Source organism: Pogoniulus pusillus, chromosome 10, assembly GCF_015220805.1.
Source record: "Pogoniulus pusillus isolate bPogPus1 chromosome 10, bPogPus1.pri, whole genome shotgun sequence".
NCBI classification, from domain to species: domain Eukaryota; kingdom Metazoa; phylum Chordata; class Aves; order Piciformes; family Lybiidae; genus Pogoniulus; species Pogoniulus pusillus.
Window position 1 is genome coordinate 11463046 of NC_087273.1, and position 21781 is coordinate 11484826.

The 21781-nt window shown below is 37.1% G+C and overlaps 1 protein-coding gene across 4 annotated transcripts in view; it reads right to left on the reverse strand.

Moving 5' to 3' along the window:
- PRDM5 (PR/SET domain 5) overlaps positions 1-21781 on the reverse strand; it is a 63153-nt gene that overhangs the window by 11860 nt on the left and 29512 nt on the right. For 3 of the 4 annotated variants that reach the window (XM_064149900.1, XM_064149899.1, XM_064149898.1), the window contains exons 11-14: positions 21167-21260; positions 19844-20004; positions 19416-19509; positions 6737-6822 (exon numbers count right to left, since the gene is read on the reverse strand). In XM_064149900.1, the coding sequence (XP_064005970.1) occupies positions 6737-6822; positions 19416-19509; positions 19844-20004; positions 21167-21260 (435 nt within the window). Of the gene's footprint in view, positions 1-6736; positions 6823-16035; positions 16105-19415; positions 19510-19843; positions 20005-21166; positions 21261-21781 lie in introns of those variants that run through there. The other variant, XM_064149901.1, reaches the window with a different exon arrangement.

Sequence of the window (21781 nt, forward strand, 5' to 3'; positions counted from 1 at the left end):
CAATCTGTTAAAACCCTATCTGAACATGAACTGAAGGTTCAAAGCCACAATAACCTGAAATAACTTGATCTCAGGGACCTGGAAAAGCACCAAACCAGAGGAGGCCTAACAGAGTTTATGATGCATACCTACATGCAATATAGCCTCACTAACACCAAGCTTCTACGAGAAGTCACATAAAGGAGTGATGGATGGGTAAGAGACTCCTAGAAAATAAGAGCAAGATTACTGCTTCATCTAGAAACTCTCCACAGATAGTGTCAGACCATGCTGAGAGCCAGGCCAAGAGGCTCATTCTTTACAAGCAAACCTGTTAGACAGCAGCTGTAGTAATAGACCTTTAAGCCTCACTAAAATTCCAATGTCAATGAACATGTTTCTTTTACATTTAACAAGAGCAATGTGTAGTTTCACTACCAGTGAAGTGGTGACATGCAATGTGTTGCTTGTATTCTTTTTGAAAGACAAGCAGCTTTCCTCTGAATCAAAGGGCTGGGAATTGAGTTATAGTGCAGAGAAAAAAAATAAAAAGGAATAAGAGTGACTGATGTAACTGATGTTCAGTTACGTTTTAGCCCTGAAAAATAAATACTAAACTGCTTAATGTCAGGAAAAAAAACAGACTTTCTGCTAGATCATCACCACTAGCAACATCTCCTATTGAGAAGAGAGGCTAAGTCACTTAAGATTACAGACAGTGCAAGTTAATGGAGTCCAGCTTCATATTTAAGTGTGAAAAGCACACAAGACCTAACAAGATGTTCTCTCATTAACTGGATGGTTTGTGAAGCTATAGCAAGTGGGTCACCTGCAGACAAAGATCAAATTAAACTATCAAACTTTTGTTAAATTACTACAGTAATGTTGACAGGCAGGAAAAGGCTGATGAGAATTTATAACTCAGCAGAAGTTGTAAGAATTCGAATCTTATGAATAAACCTCAATGAACAATCATTTTACAAGCACATAGTCTCTCAGCTGAGGACTAAAATAACTTCCAAAATAATTTCTAGAGCCAACACAGAAAGTTTCATGTTGAAACAATTGTGAATTTTAGCAAATATGAGCAGAAGTCACTTTCATTAGAAATCACTGATGTTTTTGTTAGAAAAGTTCCCTATCCAATTTTGGGAGTTTAAATATTTTTTTAAAACATCTGAAAGTCATGCAGTTAAATCTGTACAGCAAGCATGCATCTTCACTGAAATGCCTGCCAGAAGTGTATTACTTAAAAAGCTCTAGTATATGCAATTAGGTGGACTTTACTATAGCATTATCTTCCCATTTTCCAGAGTACCTGCCTCCTTGCTACCTACAATCTCTGAAGTTTCTGTTGTTTCATTTTGGTTTAAATAACTGTATTAACAGCTTTAAGCTAGAGGAGGGTAGGCTTAGACTAGGTATTAGGAAGAAATACTTTACAGTGAGGGTGGTGAGACACTGGAACAGGTTGCCCAAGGAGGCTGCTTCCCTGGAGGCATTCAAGGCCAGGATGGAGGGAGCCTTGAGCAACCTGGTCTAGTGAAAAATGTCTCTGCCCATGGCAGGAAGATTTGAACTAAATAATCCTTAAGGGCTCTTTCCACCTAAACTATTCTATTAATCTATGAAAATAAATTTTAGCCTAAGATGTATTGGAAGAGGGTTCACTGAATCCACAATGATAAAAATTCAACAGACGTTGATCTGCTGTTGGAAAAAGAACAGTATCAAAGTGAAAAAAATATCGCTCTGTGGAGAAAAGATGATCAGTCAACATTACATTAAAAAAGTGTGAAAATACAGGTGCAGTGGGATTAAAACTTTCTGTATTCTGTGTACAAACGTAGATTCCACAGGCAAGGAAAACACAGCACTGGCAAAGTCATCATCCTCAGACAGATGTTTGGGAGCTCACTCATGTGTCACCAACAGGGAAACAGAGAGAAAATTTAATAGGGACAAAAATTCAAAATTCAATCAACACCTCATCCTATTTCATTGCACACTGTCACGTGCATAGAACACTACATTTAGTACCAATGCCCTTTTCTTTTGACAGTAACATGGTCTGTTGTTTGCAGAACACAGGATCTTTGAAAAACTTTCTTATGCCCCACTATTTCTTGGGAAACACAGAGCAAGTGAAGTTGTCACACTGGCAATATTGTTCACACAGTTTGGGCTTTGGTGTTTTTGTTTTTTTTTTTCTTTTGGGTTAATAAAAGAAAGAAGAGGCTGTGTAAAGCTCCAAATGAGTGCCTTGGAAAGCTTAACTCAAGACCTGGAAGAAGGAAGGTTTATTCTTGTACTGTTCCAGCACCAAGCTGAAAGAGTGACTTGAAAAGAACGTCTCGAAAGCAGATTGCCTAGCTTCCATCTTTATAGTAATTTATTCCCATTAAATTCATAAATAAAACTTCAAATTAACTCATAGTTGGCCAATTCTTGCACATACTGTGCCAGGCTTTGAGTCCTTAGCTTCTATGGACGTCTTTACATTGGAATCATTTCAGCCCATGTAGATACATTCATAAAAGCTTCAGACTAAAACTCAGCCACCACTAACAAATTAATAGTGAGATTAATGAGTTCAAGAATTGACTTCAAAACATTCAGTACTCAGGCCACTGGATTACAGCAATCCTTGCAATTTTGAGGCTACATTAACAGTATCCAAGCTGCCCAGATTCAAATGAACAAGAAAGAATGGGAGACAAAGCTTCCTAAAGAGCAAGCACTGAGAGCTTAATTGTTCAGAAGCTACATAACACCAGCTGCAATATATATATTACAAGAAACCTGGGGAAGAACTGTTTTGAAGGACTTGTAGTGACAGGATGAGAGGGCAACAGTTTGAAACTGGAGCAGGGTAGATTCATGTTGGACATAAGGAGGAAGCTCTTTACAGTGAGAGCGGTAAAATACTGAAACCGTTTGCCCAGGGACGTGGTTGAGGCCCCATTCCCGGAGATATTTAAGATCAGACTGGATGTGGTCCGGGACAGGCTGATGTAGCTGTAGGTTGCAAATGGCCTCTTTTCCCTCACTGCCATGTATTTAACTAAAATAAATTGTAACAAAATTACCATGTTCTGAAGTAATGAAAACATCAGTTTGACATGACAATAACTCTGGGCACCCATCAGTGATCCTATTTCCAAGCATTAACAATTGTAACTGTGTAATATTATGCCAGGCACAGAATCAAGCTCTGGGGAAGAGCTGAAGTTTATTGCACTGTATAGGTTGGAAGCATTTATGTATTTCCTAAAAGCTGATACGGTCTGTAAATTTATTTCATTAAGAATGTCAGTGAGCAATGCATTCATGTTTTCTCAGGCTGCTTTATTTCTTCTCAAGGAATAAAAAAAGAACCAAGCTGTAAACCAAACACATCTATTTCCACAGAAACAAATCAGCACTCAGGTGACATTTTAATATTAGGTGGTTGGTATTTTCTTCTTCTTACATTGTCAGTAGGGTTTTGGTTTACCTTCTCTGTTTTCTCCAGAGTTTGAGTTGACACCTGTGGCCACCCAGGTTGTACTCAGTTTAGCAGCTGCCAGACCCTTAATCAACTCTCTGCAACGATTTTTCCAGCAACCTTCCCTGATCCACAGGATCAAGTTCAGCATTTAATCCCACTGGCAAAATATATCTCAATTTAATCTCCACAATGACATTTTCCTTGTCGAATATCGTATTATTACTTTCAGCTACTTCATATTTTTTCTGGCCAAAAGATCAAAACGTTTTTTTCAACATATTTACAAGCACAATCCTCAAGAAGAGTGCTATGATTATGTTTATCTGCTAGGCTTAGCTGACACAAAAATACCTTCTGGCTTCATACATCTTGCTATTTAGTCTATGAATAATTCTTTTCCATGCAAGAGTAAGTTTCAAAATCAATATATGTGTACAAAAGGGTAAGGAAGAGCCAGCATCCTTATATTTCCAGAAATCAACACACTGGATGTCTAACAAGAGAAATTTCAAGTGTGACTTCTTGGCTTTTCTTCTTAGAACTGACAGAAATAAATAGTGGCAAACACACTATTTTTTTTTACAGCCTTATCTTATTTAGTTTTTGTTTAGATGGCCTAGGATCACAGAACAAGCTCTAGTGGATTAGTACATCCTGAGGAGTTTCAAGCTACTTCTGCACAAGTAAAGAAATCAATCTTCACTGGAACACTTCTTACATAGCACAATTAAAAGCTACCTCCCTTAGTGTTTATATTCAGATCAGGTACTTGCTTGTGAAGCACGCTTTCTAAATGTCCCCAGTTACTGCGCATTGATGTATACTTCCAAAACGTTTTGGACAGAGTCATCTAGATTCCTTTTGGAAACAATTAAACCAGAAGGTTTCATGCTTTCCAGGAAGTGGTATTGTGCTTTCAGTCTGTAGAACCAGACTACACAACCTGCAGGGAAATGCTTGAAACACGTACAAGATAAAACATCAGGTCCTCAGCACCGTTTCACTTTACCTACCCACTACCACACTTGTACCACGTATTAGCACAATTCTTCTGAAAGAAGAATTAATCCAGGACTACCCTGAACACCAAATTGGTGCTGTATGTGACTACATGCATTCACTTCAAAAAACACCTACAGGTGAACAGCTCAGAGTTTTGAGCTCAGCTTATGTTGCAAACCCATAGGACATGCAACCCTGGTGTAACTGTTATCGATTCATGTCTAGCTTTTAATGAATGAAGATATGGTTTGTAAAGTTCTCTAAGCTTCTTCACAAGAGTGCATTTTGGAAGAAATCATTGCATGGTGCAAAACACTATAGTCAACAGAGATACATCACTACAGGCAAACTCTTTCTCTTGTTTCTCTTTCTCTCTTTTTTTGTCTTTTTTTTCCTGCAGAGGTTGAGGATTTTGTTGTTTTTACTCAAGGTGTATGACAAATCAGGAAAAAATTGTAACTGGCACTATTTCAGAGCTGATCTTGTTTTCCAGTTCTCCCACTCACAGCCATGTAGAATATACACTGCAATGAAATTTCTCCTGGTGCAAAAGCAGTAATACAGGACAGAAACAACAGAAAGGATTTTATAGCACTTTTTAAAGCGACTTTACAGCTAGAAAGAAGGAGAAACAACTAATGATATCAGACTAGCTTGCTCCCAAGTGAACCCCCAGGAAGCTCTACACAAACTTCTAAATTGAAGTTTAAGAGACACAAGTTAAAATTTTATCTAGAACCTCCAGTAAATATTCTCAAGACTTAGGTAAAATGGCAGAATATTGAGCAATGAGTTTTAATCTTATTGTTATTTAATAGGAAAGCTAATCTGTGTGCAGATTTGCATATGGTGACTACTAACTTAACTATCACCATTTCTATTTTCTAATAGATAAGAGAATCTTTCTCAAATTGACTCCAGAGCTGCCTTGACTTCCATAAGCAGTAACAGTTCCCAAGGGATTAGTAGTAAAAGATACAGTTTACTTCTAACTTTTTGTTTGTCTTCTTATAGTAGATGAGGAGCAGGTACCATATGCAATGCTAGACCAGTTTACCTTCACCTGTAGCTCTGCCTTTACTGAAGAATTCACACCTGTCTGTTTGAATACAATTCTCCATATCTTTGCTGCTTGAGCGGGGCCAGGATCTCACTGCAGGCCTCTAGTAAATGTATGTATGTGATAAGACTTTTCCCTAAAACAGGGGACTTCTGTACTAACAGACAAGGTTCAAAACCAATCTTGGAGATATCTACAATTTGCCTCTTATTTTGATGTCATCTATTAGAATCATAGAATCAACCAGGTTGGAAGAGACTTCCAAGATCATCCAGTCCAACCTAGCACCCAGCCCTAGCCAACCAATTAAAACATGGCACTAAGTGCCTCATCCAAGCTTTTCTTGAATAACTCCAGGGACAGTGACTCCACCACCTCCCTAAGCATTCCATTCCAATGGCAAATCACTCTCTGGAAAGAACTTCCTCCTAATATCCAGACTATACCTCCCCCAGCACAACCTGAGACTGTGTCCCCTTGTTCTGTTGCTGGTTGCCTGGCAGAAGAGATCAACTCCCACCTGGCTACAGATTCCCTTCAGGTAGTCGCAGACAGCAATAAGGCCACTCCTGAGTCTTCTCTTCTCCAGGCTAAACAACCCCAGCTCCTTCAGCCTCTCCTCATAGGACTGTGTTCCAGGCCCCTCACCAGATTCATCACCCTTCTCTGGACACATTCCAGTATCTCAGTATCTCTCTCAAATTGAGGAGCCCAGAACTGGACACAGTGCTCAAGGTGTGGCCTGACCAGTGTTGAGTACAAGGGAAGAATATCCTCCCTTGTCCTACTGGCCACACTGCTCCTGTTGGTAACATAGTCTCTACAAAAGCTCATAGTGACAGAATATGAAGGAAAAAGTAAAAAAAATCAAAGCACTGGACAGCGAAGTTTCAAGAATAATGAAGCCTTTACAGAACTGTTTACTCAGTAAACAGCCACAAAAATATCTATAAATAAACATGAGTTAGTGGAAGAAGTTAGTACTGCTGTTATTTTAACATATAAGAAATGGAACAATAAAAAAATAGAAGGTAAAGCAGTCAGAATTTAAGTTAATTATTTAAATCTTTGCCTCTTATTTTCATAAGTTTAAAATATCTTTATTGGTATAGCCTAATCTCTGCACAAACAGTCAATTATTTACTTTTTGCCACACATGATTCACAGACAATCCTCAAGTAATCAAAAAACTAAGCTCCACTTACCTGCGTGTGGGTGCGAATGTGCATTTTCAATCCATCATTCTTGCTGAAAGCTTTGTCACAGTAAGGACACTGGTAAGGACGCTCACCTGAAACAAAGCATTCAAATACATTAATATAGTCTCAGGATATGAAGGTCTTGTAGCATGGTTACTTTTCAAAGGGAAGTTTGCCTTTTTACCTCCAGCCTTTTCTTCCCACTCAATTAAAACAAGAAGCGATTTAAACATTAAGAAAAACACAAATAAAAGGTCCTCTTAAGCAAGATGCAGGGTTAGACCAAAATATTCCTCTTTGCTCTTTGATTTTGTTCAAGCAATAACAGATCATGTAGTTTTCTTTCTTCAATGCTCTCAAACAAACAACAGAAAAAAAAAATCAAGAAAAAAAACCCAAACAAACCCACACACAAAATACACACACAAAAATAGACACAAAACACCTACTGCCCTTACCCAAACCACATTCTACAGTGACTTACACATGGTTGTTCCTTCTGATTAGGCATTAAGAGCTCCCAAATATTTCTGCTGTTTCACATCTGGACATTTTAGAGCCCTCTGGGTGTCAGATCCCAAATGGAATTTAAAATCCACTCTTTTTTTTAATGCTGTACCCGAGATAACTGTTAGAAGCTAGTTAATCAAAAGTTTCTGCAATTTTTGTGATGCATTTTATGACTGAAATGGAAGCAGAATGATCCTAGCATCTCTCTTGCAGCATCCCATATCTTAAAGGTATTTAGTTTAATGCTCCATTAAGCTGGTGTCATTTAGCATCTATTTTCCTAATGCGGATACTGAGCTATTCAGAAGCAAATATATGAAAGTTTCTAAGCTAGCTCCATAATTTGGAAGAAGTGATCAAAAGTTTTATAATTTCTCAAGGGTATTTTAACTCTCCAGACAATGCACTGGGATATGAGTCAATAGCCTCTTCTTTCAATACACAGTGCTTTAAGAACAATCAGGTTGCTTCTAGTACCAAATACAGTTCAACAAATTAAGATACAATAACTATCTTCCCACTAATGTACTTTCTTCTACACAATCATAATGCTGAAGGTGTAACAAACACTTACTGGAAAATACAAGTAAAGCTAAGTCTATTCTAAGCCAATGCATGGTTTCTGCTTATGAAAGAATCTTTGTACACACACACACAGATTTAACATAGTCAAAATGTCAAACACTTGTTAAGACTCAATATTAGAAAGTGGGCATGAAAGTGGAAAAAAAATAAAATCCAACATATTTCACTGATATGCCAAAGATCAGAGAGCAAGAGAGTGGCAGTAACAGAGATAATCATTTAAAACCCCATGGCTCTTAATCACAGGGATATTCATCTTAACTTGGAGAAGGGAAGCTTTTCCCCTTTTCTATTCTCTCTGCATGAGGTGTTCCTCCATGATAACTTGGATAGAAGATACTGGATGTTTCCTTTCATGGGAACAATATACCAAAGGATCACAAAAAATATCTAATGGAGAGTTTACACAAGCAGTTCAGAAGGACTGTGAATATGGTAGACCTGGCCATCTGATAGTCACTGTGGTACACAAAATCTCCACAGAATCCCAGATTGTACACAGATTTGAGGGTGGCTGAGATGATTTACTTAAGTAAGGGGATAAAAAAACTCAATTATTTACTAGATAGACTGCTCTGTTCTTTGCATTACTGTTTGGACAATCCCATCAATGACAGCAGTAAAAAGCTGTGTAGCAAAACAGATTAAAAATACTAATATTTTTCTCTATTGTATCCTGCCACCTCTCAGAAAGCACAACTGTATGTTTCAGGATACCATGTTAAAGCTGTGTTTTCACTAAGCAGCCTGAAATATGATACACTCACTCTCATGACCCGTGATGTCTTCAATCCATGTCAGTACTCAAATATTTAATTAATTCAGCTGACATTTTTATGTTTTAGGGCTTTTGAATGTAGAAGTTAAAGCTTTCAGCAGTTTGTAAGCAGATAAGTGTTGACAGGTTGGAGTTCTACTCCTCTCTCCCCCCGTTCCTGAGTCTCTTTAAAGAGAAAGACTTTTGCTTTAAAAGGATGGCTTTGACTTTCTCTGAAACGTATTAACGATGTCCTTCAGAAATTAACCATGAAGACCAAGGTACCTGATGAATAAGGTTTCAAGAGCTTTCAGCAGATGCCAGTAGAGGGCAACAGTATGACTTTGTATCAAATGTTACACCTGGAAAACTCTGGCTTCCAGCAGCTGCTACGTACTGCAAGCCATGAGAAATCTCCACTGTTCCAAAAACCGTGTTTACTGTGTAACAGATTGCGACCTCTGGCTTGACATTGATGTCTAGTGATATCCATTTTCTAAATTATATAAACAACTTCTCACACACTTCTGTCATTAATAGTTGTCAGTAAAACAACTTAAAAGATAACCCCAGGCAATTTCACTGTTGTTTTCTTCTGCCTCATCTTCATAGCCTAGATGCCCAAAACATATACAAGTGCCCCCTGTTTAAAAGTGTAACTTCTCTTCTACCTCCAATAGTTTTAACATTTTATAAAATTAAGTGTGAGCCACCTCAATTTTTGCTTACAACAGTCACATTTATCAGAACAAATTTCTTAGCCTTTTTGCAACCATTTCAAAGACAAGGTTGTGCCACAGGGTAAGAAGTACATGGATATTTATAGTTGTTTAATGAGAAATTACTTGTATTTGTAAATTATATAATTTGTGAACAAGAGTAAGATTCCCCTCATATGACACCAGCCATGTGAAAATATATTTAAGTAACTGTTCTGAATACAAACGAAATTAAGGATAAAAACAAAAAAGTTAGGATGAATTAATCTCTGGTAAGAACCTGACTTTGTTGCCTGACAACTGAATGAACTACCCTCACTCAATGCATCATTTCTTGTATTTACTGTATTAAAAGCCTTGGCAAGTAACTAAGAATATATGTCTAAACTTATGGACTACAGAATTTGGCAAAATTTTTGCAAGCCTACTTACAAACTTCTGTAACTCCAGTAAAAATTAACTTCTCTCCTTTCTACAGCACTAGAGTACTCAAGCACTTTTCTTGCTACAAGTCAGTTGCTCATAAGAATGAGCTCAATAATAGATATATCAACGAGACCACTGGTGAAGCAGGTGCTTCTAGAATGAAGGCAGTGCATAATTGTTTTTACTCTAATGCTGTGCTGGTTTGAGGCTAACTGGAATATTTTTAATAAGAAAAAAATAGATTATATGCTGTGAGAAGAACATCTACTTCACTCATAGGTTTGCTGAGATGTATAAAGGTAAGGACAAAAACACAGATAAGATTGTCTGTTGGTGCTTGTATTTTTCTCCCTAGGCTTCTGCCATTCTGCTTGGATCTGTGTAACTCAACTAATCATTTTGCTTTTAACCCCCCTTGCCAATCCTCTCAACTCATCTTGCACGTAAGGCAGATTCTGGGATAAGACAGAGGGGGTGGAAAGAAGGTGGAAGGGTGGTTTGGAGCCCCTCCTGGGGATTGATTTCTGGGAAGGGTATTGTGTTTCTGTATTACTTTTAAATTGTATATTTCTGCATATAATTGTAAATACTTCTGTACATTGTGTATATATATGCTTTTAAATTGTGCTAATCAGTAAATATAGCTTTCTTAACTTCCAGCTGACCAAGTCTAGTTTGGCGAGCTCACGGGTTTGGGGGGACAGGTAACTCCCAAAGCATCACTGCAGTCAAGAGTAGAGAAGCTTGCAAAGTTACTATTTCAAAGTGAGAGCTGTTGGTTGGCTTCATTTAAATTTCATTTATATGGGGGAGAGGAAAAAGGTGGGAAAAAGGGTAACATGAGGAAAAAAAGTCTTTTAACTTCCATATACAACACCAAGTCTTAATCCTGACACTTCACGTTCGGAAAATAGCTGGGAAAAGTCCTCACTACCTATGTCACTGTTTGCAATGGAGATTATGACCTGCAATTTTTCACTAAACCATTTCACCAGGCTGTCCGAGTACAGTATCAAAATCCAGCAAGTATATTAAACACATCTTAATTTTTGACAGCTTGTCCAGAAGTAATGCAAATGCACCAACAGCTAAGAACAAATGCTATAATTTTAAATAACAAGTAGGTCAAATGTAATAAATACTGTTTACCCACAAGTTACAGCTGACTGTTGGGTCCTCACTATCCAAGAACAAACTGTTCAACACATTAATGGCACTTCTATACAAATAATCCCAAATAAATAATCCTTGGATAAACAGCAGTGGATTTAATGTAATTCAAAGTCTAGACATTCTACTTCCAGATTTTGTATGAGAAAAAAACAAAGCTTTTAATGTAATAAAAATAAATGTAACCCTAATACAAGGATTATGAAAAAAAAATCCATGATTGAAAACCATATGGGATTTTATCTAAAAATATGTCATGACAGAATAGAGATCATCTTTTCTTTTTTTTTTTTTCCCCTCAAGTGTGTACATCCCTAGCTTGAGATCAGAATACCTACTAGACCTTAACGTAGCATCACAAAAAGTTAAAAACCAGATTCTTCCATTCCAGTTCAACACAGGATGGACAGTTTCCTATAAAGCATCTACAATAAAAGGTCCTCTAAGACAGATACATCTTAGTTCAAGATTTCAGTGGCTACAGGTAGACATTAAATACAGACTTTGAGACACAATGATTTTAACCAGTCTTTCATGTTGCTATTTGCACACTGCATTTTGTATTCCCTATGGTCAGTTTAGCAACAGCTGCTAACTACGAAATCAGATGGAAACCTGATAAATACCAATGTCTGTGATAACAGTGGCCTCAATTAAGATCAATCAAGTATGTACTTTGCAGGTAACAAACATATTCCCATCTAATAAGACAAATAAAACATGCAACAGAAGAACAAAGCTAATCTGAAGATACTTTAACAAAACTGTCTGAAGAAAACAGCAAATCAAAAAAGAAACCAAGAAGATGGTATGCAGCACGCTAAAGTATGCATCCAATGAACTACTGAGCTCAGTTTTGGAAGCAGTCTCAGAGAGCTCTTTCAAACTATACATGGGCATCACCTCCATTTCATCCTTTTAAACTTGGGAGGCGTATTTACTGTCCCCACTCCCACGCAGCTTGCTTGGTCACATGTACACAATTCTCATGCATGTATGTTAGCCTTCATGTACAAATTCCTTGGTTTTGTCTTTGTGGAACCAAACTGCTATGCTAAGGAATGAAGAATTTAAACTATGGACTGAAATTATCACGATGGGGGGGGTAATTTTTTTTTTTAATGTTTATCCCTGGTCATTTTGTGTATTCAGCAGCACTGGTCTAGGTCACTACTCACAAACATCAGAGAAAGACTTATGAGAGACTGCACCAAACAACAGCTCAAGCACATAACTTTAAAAGGAACTTCTTTGGTTTTCAAAAATAAAACCTGACAAATAAGTGTGGCAATGTGGTGCCTCAGAACCTTCCAAACACCATTTGCCATTTTATAAATACAGCACCTTTTCAGAGGTTGAGCTACTTCTCATAAGGATTAAAACAATCTCTTTATTAAAAAAATACCACTATGTGTAAATTATTCCAAAAAGTCAATTTTCAAAACCCTTTTTAAAGGCCTAACTTAAGACTGGGGTAGAGGAGAGGGCAAGAAAGGAGACTCCACCACTGCCCAACTGTGGTGGAAAGAAGGCAGTACACCTGGGGAGGAATTTGGAGGCAAAGGGGGCCATCTGGATCACACATGCAACACTCCCTACCAGGTGATGAACAGGGCAGCCCAGAATGGGAATTGCAAGAAGGCTTTTTTTACTCAGAGATAATCTACGGTGATGACAGCATTCGACAGCAACTAAGGATGGGCAAAAGGTTAACGGATACAAAAAAACTGTAATCTGTGACATATGCTTTAGAACATTATCTGTTCATAAAGAGCATTTGACAGCTTTACACATCTATCCTCAGCTGCTGTTACTCTGTATATGATATTCCCATCAAATTAAAAAAGGAAGTCTGTGTCCTCTACTGTACATAATTAAGTTAATGTATCATGCAAATATGTACAAAGAAGTGTAAGACACAAAGAACTGAACTCCCATATGCAAGGAACATCATTAGGGATTGAAATTAAGTTAAATAGCAATGCAAGGAACCAAATTATTTCAACAGAACTCAAATCTGAAAATGCCAGAAAATCAATTATGGAATGAAGAGTAAATATTCACATTTTAGGAAAACACTTGGTAAATTGTCACCACTTTGGTGCACACAGCATGTCAAAGGGCTCTTGAGAGGACAAACACTTATTGAAAATGATAAATTTCATCTTCTGTAAAGGTGACAGTTTTCTGGATACCAAGTAGCATTTCTAAAACCTTTAATACCCTAAGTGTCTTCAGAATTTTTATAATTTCATCTAGTTTCCCTTCTAGTAAGGGAAAAATAACAGGAGAGTAATCAAGAAGCCTGGCCAACTGCAACAGTTAGCTGCTCTATTTATGACATCTAGACTAGCCTTAATCTTGACTGGACAACAAAAAAAATGTGACCTGTCCAACAAAAATCTGGCCTGCCTCATTTTCAACCATTAAATGCTCAAAATTTAGCACTTTAGGAGGTACTCACACAGGAGTAGCCTTCTCATACCAAAAACTAAACAACTTCTTGATTTAAAGACAAAATAATTATGGATATCAGCTGAGACATGACCCAGAAATAACAATTAAAAGCACTCTTGAATGTTACTCCTTTCAAAATAAAGGAAAAGCAGATTGCTTCAAACATCACTTTTTTTTTCTGTTAATATTCTAAGTACTCAGCCACGTCTTATTCTTCAGGGCAAGTGGTATTTTCATGGCTGGGAGGGTTTGTTTTCTACAAAGTTTTGAGAATATTCAGAGAACTGAGATTACCTGTAGCTAGAACCAACAGTTAAAACATCTGTCCTATGTGGTCCATAAGAATTACCATAACTGAGGCTTTAGCTATATGTAAGTAAATGAATTATCATGACTATGAAATAAAAATGCTCTCTGAACCTGTAAAGCATGAAATAACTACCATTACTTACTGAAGTACACTCCTAAATTCTACAGTGGTATTAAGCTATTAGTCACAGAAAATCTCTTAACATTAACTTTAAGGAATAAACCAGTTTCATTCTTTGCAACTATCAGTGGAATTAAGCAATTTGATTTCCCTATGAATGGAGCATTAACATCTATGACTTCAGTGAACCCAATGGTCAACCAAATAATTTACATGTATTAATCAGTAATTTGTTTGATCTAAGATGCCACTAACATTCAAATTATCTAATACTTATAAGAACATTTCTTCATTCATGGAAGCAGACAACAGGAAGCTGACAGCTGCATGAAACTTTACAGGTACTTTTAAAGATTTAACTGTTGCCTGGAGATAAAGAAGACAATGATGTATAAACTGAAAAGTTTAGAAATGCAGAATCCTTAGCCTTGAGGCCTCCTGCAAGCTCCTTTTTAAATTTGGTAGATAAAAGAGAGATAATATATAAGTTATTGAAAAGAAAGAAGCTATCTGCAGACATACACAAGCTGTTCACCAACTAAATACAGATACTTTTTGCATACTTCATTGTGCTATGAAAGTTCCTCCAAGCTTCTCTTTTTTCCAACATTTTACAAAAAGAGATAAAAAAGAATTATTCATAAATTAACAGAAGATTTGCTAGAATGAGTACCCTGGTTGTACATATTTTCTTATGCACATGAACAAACACCTGCCTGCTTAGCTCTTAAAACTTTGAAGACACATTTCATACGGTAATAAACAAGAGTTACACTATAATTCAACTCCTTATTTCCTTCCACTACTTTCAAGTTTTTTATGCTCATGGATGATTGATCTACTGCTAGAAATCAAAGATTTTTTTTTAATTATAACTCCACAACTAATACTTTGTTCAGTTATTAAGGAATCTTTATATTAAAGTGCAAAATTCAGACCTAGATTTTTATACAGTTTGACCTTAAGTATGCCAATCTGCCTAGTTAAATGGTTAAAACGTGACGATAACTGCAAAGTTCCGACAATAACATCAGGCTGCCAATGCAGAGGATGAGGCATCTCAAGACGGCAATCAGCATCTAAAGTTACAGGGAACGAGTATGATAACATGTTTGCCCAAGCTTATAAACCAGCCTTTAATTATGGAAATGGAAATTGAAACAGTAAGCTTAGTTGTGTTGACACAAAGGATATGGAAGTCCACGGTCTGAATGCTTTTTGCTCTTTTAATGTAATCTCTCGGTATTGTCTTTTGTTCATGTACATGGAAGCAAATTTACAAAAACCTTCTCAACTCATGCTTAGAAGTAAAGCTGCTTTTTCCACACATCAGAAAACACAACATGCAAGCATGCCACACTAATTCATGGCTTTTAGATGGTATAGATAGAAACACTAATCTTTTCAGAAAACATTAGGGATAGATGTAAAGTCACAGATATTTCACTGGCTTTATCAGGGCTTTGGACTAAATGTGGTGAAAAAGGCAAAATAAGGTTATGTTTTAACCCTTATTTGCACATGGAAGCATTTTCTGAAAGAGCTGTATGGTCATTGGCTGTCCCTCACCAGTAACAGAGTAGGTAAGACAGCAAAGAAAAGATATAATTAGTTAAAATATACAATTCTTTTAACTCAAAAATAAATTAACCTGCAAATATAAACTACCTCACATCTCCTTTTCTTCCACAGTTTGATGTGCTACATTCCAAAGGTGGAAGGGATTAGGATACAAGTGATTGGGAAAGCAATGGTATAAATATCAGAAAGATAAAACGCATATGTGTGTATATACACACACTACATAGGCACACAAACACAGGAAACAGCAGTTAACAGATCTGAATACCTCTGTGTAAGGCAACTGCAACACTGCACAAGCCACACTGTTAACACTAAATAAGTTGCTTGAAACTTCAGGGAAGTAATTAACCTCCTGGCCCCCAGTTTTCAAGCCCAAGAAGCAGACCATAGAATTTCTTTCACAATTTATGAACAAGCCAAGGAATTTATATCACAGCCAGAGGATTCTTTTGCTGAATTAACCCCAGCTCCCTCTGACCCTAAGAAGTCATAAACCAACAGGATACAGCAGAAGGAGAATGTGCTATAGTGTTTCAGCTGACCTAGAGGGTGCTGTCTCTGACATGCCAAGGCTGGAAACACAGATGATGAATTACAGAGCAATATGCTAGCTTCAGATGCAAACATCAACCCCTTCCCTTTATACATGCACATGCAGACATGTTCACTCACCCCAAACCAGCTCAGTTTCTGCAAAAGGCCAAGTACTGTTAGGGCTCATTTACAGAGTCTTAGTCTAAGATAAAAGAGGGAAGAAAACTGTTGATCAAGGAAGCATGCATACATACGTCTGTGAGTAACAATATTCAAGAACACATGCTGCATATTAAATAAAAGCCAAACCCCCCTAAGCTTTGCTTTTTGAATATGGATTATGAAGCATATAAAAAAATACAATTCCAAAGCAGGAGGGCACCTAAGAACCTCAGCTTTTATAAAGAACAGCTTTGTAAATAAAAAAAAAAAAGGTCTAAAACTGACATGCAACTCTCCTGAAAAGAACTCTGTCTGACTTTATTTTGTAAATACAAAGCAAAGTCTCTTACACAAAGTAGCTAATAAATCAAAGGGTATCTGATCACGTGTATAGAAAATGGGATAACACAAGCATCTGCAGCAAGACCTCAAGCTTAATCAGCTGTAACCATTAAGATACAAAGGTCTTTGCAATATTTACATTTATGTTGTACTGCTTAGTTGCACCAAAATCTGAAGGCTTGCTCACAAAGATTAATCATCTCAAAAACAGACAGCAGCTGGCTGTTTCACTTCTATCTCAGAACAAAAATTGTACTTTGAATTCTGACCAAAAAGAAAGAGGACACAGTTTTGAACTTACTAATTCAAACTCACAGGATTTGATAGACACTGAGAACATTAATTACTTCACATTGTAACATTTAGAAATCAATCATTCATCAGTAAGTAAAGTTTGTGGCTCCACTGTTTGATGAACTGAAAACTTCCTATTCTTCAGAAAAAATCCTGAAAACTTGGCAAGGATTTTCACAATACAGTGAACTTATTTCTAAAAGCCACTGTTAGCAGATGGCACAGACCCCCTTTACCAACAACCTTGACTTTCTTTGGAAAGGATATCAGCTACTCCTCAGAAACTGCTTCCTCAGGCCCACTCAACACCGGACAATCTCCTTTTGAGATGAGCCTGCATGTATCGTGACCATGAACAACTTGGCTGACATCCAGGTAGAGCACAAGTGAAAACTGCCTCTCCAGAATTAGAACATGAACCTAACCATGGCATTTTCTCACTAAACCTCTCATCAGGCATTTTGCCATACAACAGATTTTTTTTTTTACCATTAGAATGCACAAAGTGGCTACAACTCTCCACTTCTCCTCCCTCTTCTCCTTTTATTCTCTCTGACATTTAATCAGAATAATCAAGAAACGGCCAGGAACCATAATAGGATGGCATCAAACACAACCATGAAAATGTCTTTTAGTTGACTCTCACAATAAAAGATGTTCTCTTCCTTCTCGCTGTCAGAATTCTAAACTGCATGCTCCTGTAATTCCAACCTGTACCATCATCTGGCAAGCTCATTTCTCCCAACACATTTAATTTACAAATGTACTGGAAACCTCCAACACGTTTCTACTTCAAGTAAGTTCAAAATGTCATTGTTTAGTGTTTCTTTTATATTAGTAGCCACAAATTTTGCAAGGCTCTGTAGTCAAGGTTAAAGATCTCTGGTGTGCGGTTTCATGAAACTCAGCTTAGTCCAACTCCTGAATTTAGGAAGCCTGTTGGAGAGAGCTGAAACATTAAAAGTAACGGGTAGCAGCACATGTGTGAAAAGCATTTCCACTGGACAGATATAAAGGTTTTTCCCCAAGATTTATCTGCACTATCAACTTGAAAAACTAGGGCACTTCATCTCTGCACAATCTAATGCATAACATTGAAAGTACACAGAAAACACATCTAAAGTTTAAGAAAAGGGCCTGTGAAGTAAGAATGAACAAGCCCACTACACTAGTACAGGCAATAAAGTAGCCTTTCCTGCAAAAATGAGATGGAAAGGTGAAGGTAAAGTAATACCCATAATTGAAACGGCAAAATCATTTCATGAAAATGTTATCACAGATTAGAAACCAAAGCAATTCAATATGTATACAGAGGCTTATATATATTTTATACAGCTGCTATGGGGTGATAGATGTTCCAAACATGAAATTTGTTAAAGAGTAAGAGCTGAAAGTCAAGTTTAGCCTTTTAATCTGGCTGTAGGACCAGGATGAATATTTGCTAATGTCTATAGCAGTCAAATCCAACAATCACAGTAGATCAAAAACTAATAAAACATGCAGTCTTCAAAAGTGGTCATCATAGACTGAAATGATTAAGACTTTTCTAAACACAGTAGAAAGCCAAATTATTAAAAACACCAATTCTGTCATCAAATTTACTTACGCAGTGTGTGCTAGTTTGAAGCAAGCTAGAATGTTTTGGCAAAAGAACTAGATAATGGGCAGTGAAATGAAAACAATTGTGTCTCTTCGCTCACAGTCACGCTGAGAACTCTGGGAAGAAGAAGTAAAACATTCTCCATTTTGTCTTTCATTCTGCCTTTGCCTTCAGACCTAGTCACATCTCATTAACCTTGCTCCCACTAACCTTGCTCCCTAACCTCTTGGCTGCACCTCTCTTCTTCCTGAGAACTGGGGTAAGGTTGAGAGGGCAAGGGGAGGTGTTGGGGTGGTTTGAGAGCCCCTCCTGGGGACTCAGGTTTCTGGGAGGGGAGTTGTGCTTCTGTATTGTTTATCCTTTGTATATTTCTGTATATAACTGTATATATTGTAAATAGCTGCTTGTACATCTGCTGCTGTAAAATAAATAGCTTCACTTATATTCCCAAAGGCTGTCTGAGTTAGCTGGGGCAATTCCAAAAGTGGGGGGGGGGCGGGTAAGAGCCCAAACCATCACACAGTGAATGGAATGTCACAGGAAGGCTATTTGTTAAATGCTAAGCTTCCAGAATGAAACCTATCAACAGGAAAAAATTATTTTTACTTTGTTTACAGAAGAATATATATAACACGGCAGGGAAACAGTAATGTAATTTCAGTGGCAATATAAGTTGTCTAACTTAGACCCAAGACTATTAGCAGATCAGCAGAATGAGTCCAATATAGAAACAGAATATAAATTGAGCTAAATCATACTCAAGGTACAACCCTCTAATTTGGCTAACATGCAGGTTGTGGTAAGGTCAAAAGTTATCTGAATATGAAATCAGACCTTCAAAACACCTCACTAACTACAGAGATGAATGAACTACATATATATAAATATTTTATATATACATATGTATACACACATGCATATGCAGACATAACACACATACATACATAGAGAGTAGCTTTATACATTAAGCAGGTAAAATGGATGAAAATTATGCTGTGTTAAGCCCACCTCAACATTTCCATTTCTGTTTGTACAAATTGTAGACATACTTAAAGATACTTTTTACATGTTTAGAAAATCTGCTGTGTTCACTGCGGCAGTGAACAACACTGTACCTGTATGGCTTCTAATATGGACTCTCAGTGTTCCATTGCTTGCAAACTTCTGTCCACAGTATGGGCAAATCTTCTCTTTTTCTCCTGTGTGAGTCTACATAGGGTGAGAAAAGACAAGAATGAAAGCTCCAGTACTGCCTTAAAAGAAGGGAAGTACAGAATATTTAACTGTATTGAGTATGGTGAGAACAGCACAGAAAGTCCCATCCTGCCATGCACATATGATGCTGGAGCAGTTACACTGGATGTGCACCCACTGCAGATTCTGCACACCACCATTAATGTTAAAATATCAATATAATGTTAAAAATCACCATCATGGCTTCCTGATGAAAAGCTAGGAATGCACAAGCACCTGGGAATTTTCTGTTTAGTCACAACCTTAAGGACACAGAAGGAATGAATATAGCAGAACTAATTCTACTCACTTTTTTGTGACTCTTCAGGACTGATGGTGTTACAAAAGCTTTGTCACAGAGATCACACTTGTATTTCTTATGTCCATCATGAACAACTTGAATATGAACATTTAACGTATCCTTTCTTTTGAAAGTAGCATCACAGTGATCACACTTAAAGGTCCTCTCACCTTATAAAGGAGAAATGAGGTTTAAAGATACTAGAATTTTGTCAAAATATATTAATGCAAATTGTTTCTGAAAAATAAAAGCCATAAAGACAAAAGAAAATCTGGGCCCTGAGATGAGAAATTAAAGGAACACCACATCAGATAAAAACATCACTGAGAAATGAAGGAAGTAGTCACAACTTCATAGCCAGAAATGTGAGATTCAAATCTCTAGCTAAAGGTAAGTAACTCTGAGTTATTTCAAATATGAAAAATTCATTACTATGGCAACTCAACTTGCCAGTCTCACATTAAGGTCATGAGAGGAAAAGTCCCACATTTCTTCACTGTGAACACAAGTTCTTCTCAGACAACAGCAGAGCCCCTTGTTATAATCACAGCTTTCAACTGAAAACTGTTTATTTTTCAGTTCATCTTAGTAATGGCTTTCACTTTGCTATTGGTATAGTAGTTCATCTAACAGAAACACTGCTACATATTATTAAGAAAAGAAAGGTTTGGGGTTTTCTTAATTATACCAACATAAATACTGCCCAGATTAAAGTACTATCATCTAAGCTACAAGGACATCAGATCACAAACATTGTCTTCAATCTAAATTGCTGACACTCACAGGACTGAATGGTGGGCTCTGTAAGCATTAAAGAAAATTCCAACATAAGTAAAACCCTATATAGTTAAAAACCATCACAGAATGGAAAGAACAAGTTACTCATGAAAGCAAACGGCCATGGCATTTATCTGGGCTTCAACTTCTAGGCCAGAAGTAGGAAACACTAGCCTGCACTCCCACAGGCAAGAGAATCTGAGTTTTGAGCTCTAAACCAGATTACCTAACAAAAAATAAGTAACCCAGTAAGTTACTTCTGTCTTGAACTCTACCTTAAAATGCAAGTTACACTATCACAGTTAATGCAGAAACAAATCTCTTGTCATAAGACATCAAATTATTAGATTTTCTACAGCATATTTAGGTTTAAGTGCATTTAAAGACAAGGTTTGAATTTAGCTCTGAGTTTTCTAACTCTCAGAGGTTAGAGTTGAGTCTTAATACTAATTTAATACAGCAAGTTGCATATTGAAGCAAGATGCCCAATATCTGGTCTTCTTAGTGAAATACAAGAGCTGCAGAAGTTCTTTTTCCTCTGACTTAGTTACTCACTGTTATGGATTAACAGATGCCTTTGTAGAGAGAATGGAGTTCGGAACAAAGCTTTGCATTCCTCACACTGGAATGGCCTCTCTTCAGAATGGGTCTGCAGATGAGAGACAACATGTCAGAGGAAAGGCTCAGAGAAATCAATTAGCTGTCACTACAGTAATTATAGCTAATTCTCTAGACTAGATTCAGGAGAGGATATTACAGCAATTTGAAATATCAAGGTATGAAGAACTGACACAATCGTTTTGCTATTATCCAGAATACAGAAAATCAGTATAGCAACTACTGAGTAAATGCACTTTTGTAGTCCTCAGAAGTGTTACGTGAGGTATGCATGCGAACAGAAACAAAAATATAGAATAACCAAAGGGAAAAAAACCAAACACAAGCCTACAGGCTCAGTTGCACTGCTTCATCAGTAGTGACAATGGCCTTAAGTACTTACTGATATGAATAAATTATTAAAACCAAATGCATGTACACAAACGCCTTCTTCTTACTTTCGTTTGATAGTAAAACTGATCTGATTATCTCACAGCATATTTAAAATTTGGCAGAGAACTTCCAAAATCATAAGGCTAGTCTTGCATATTCTTGCTTCAGCTTCTTGTATTA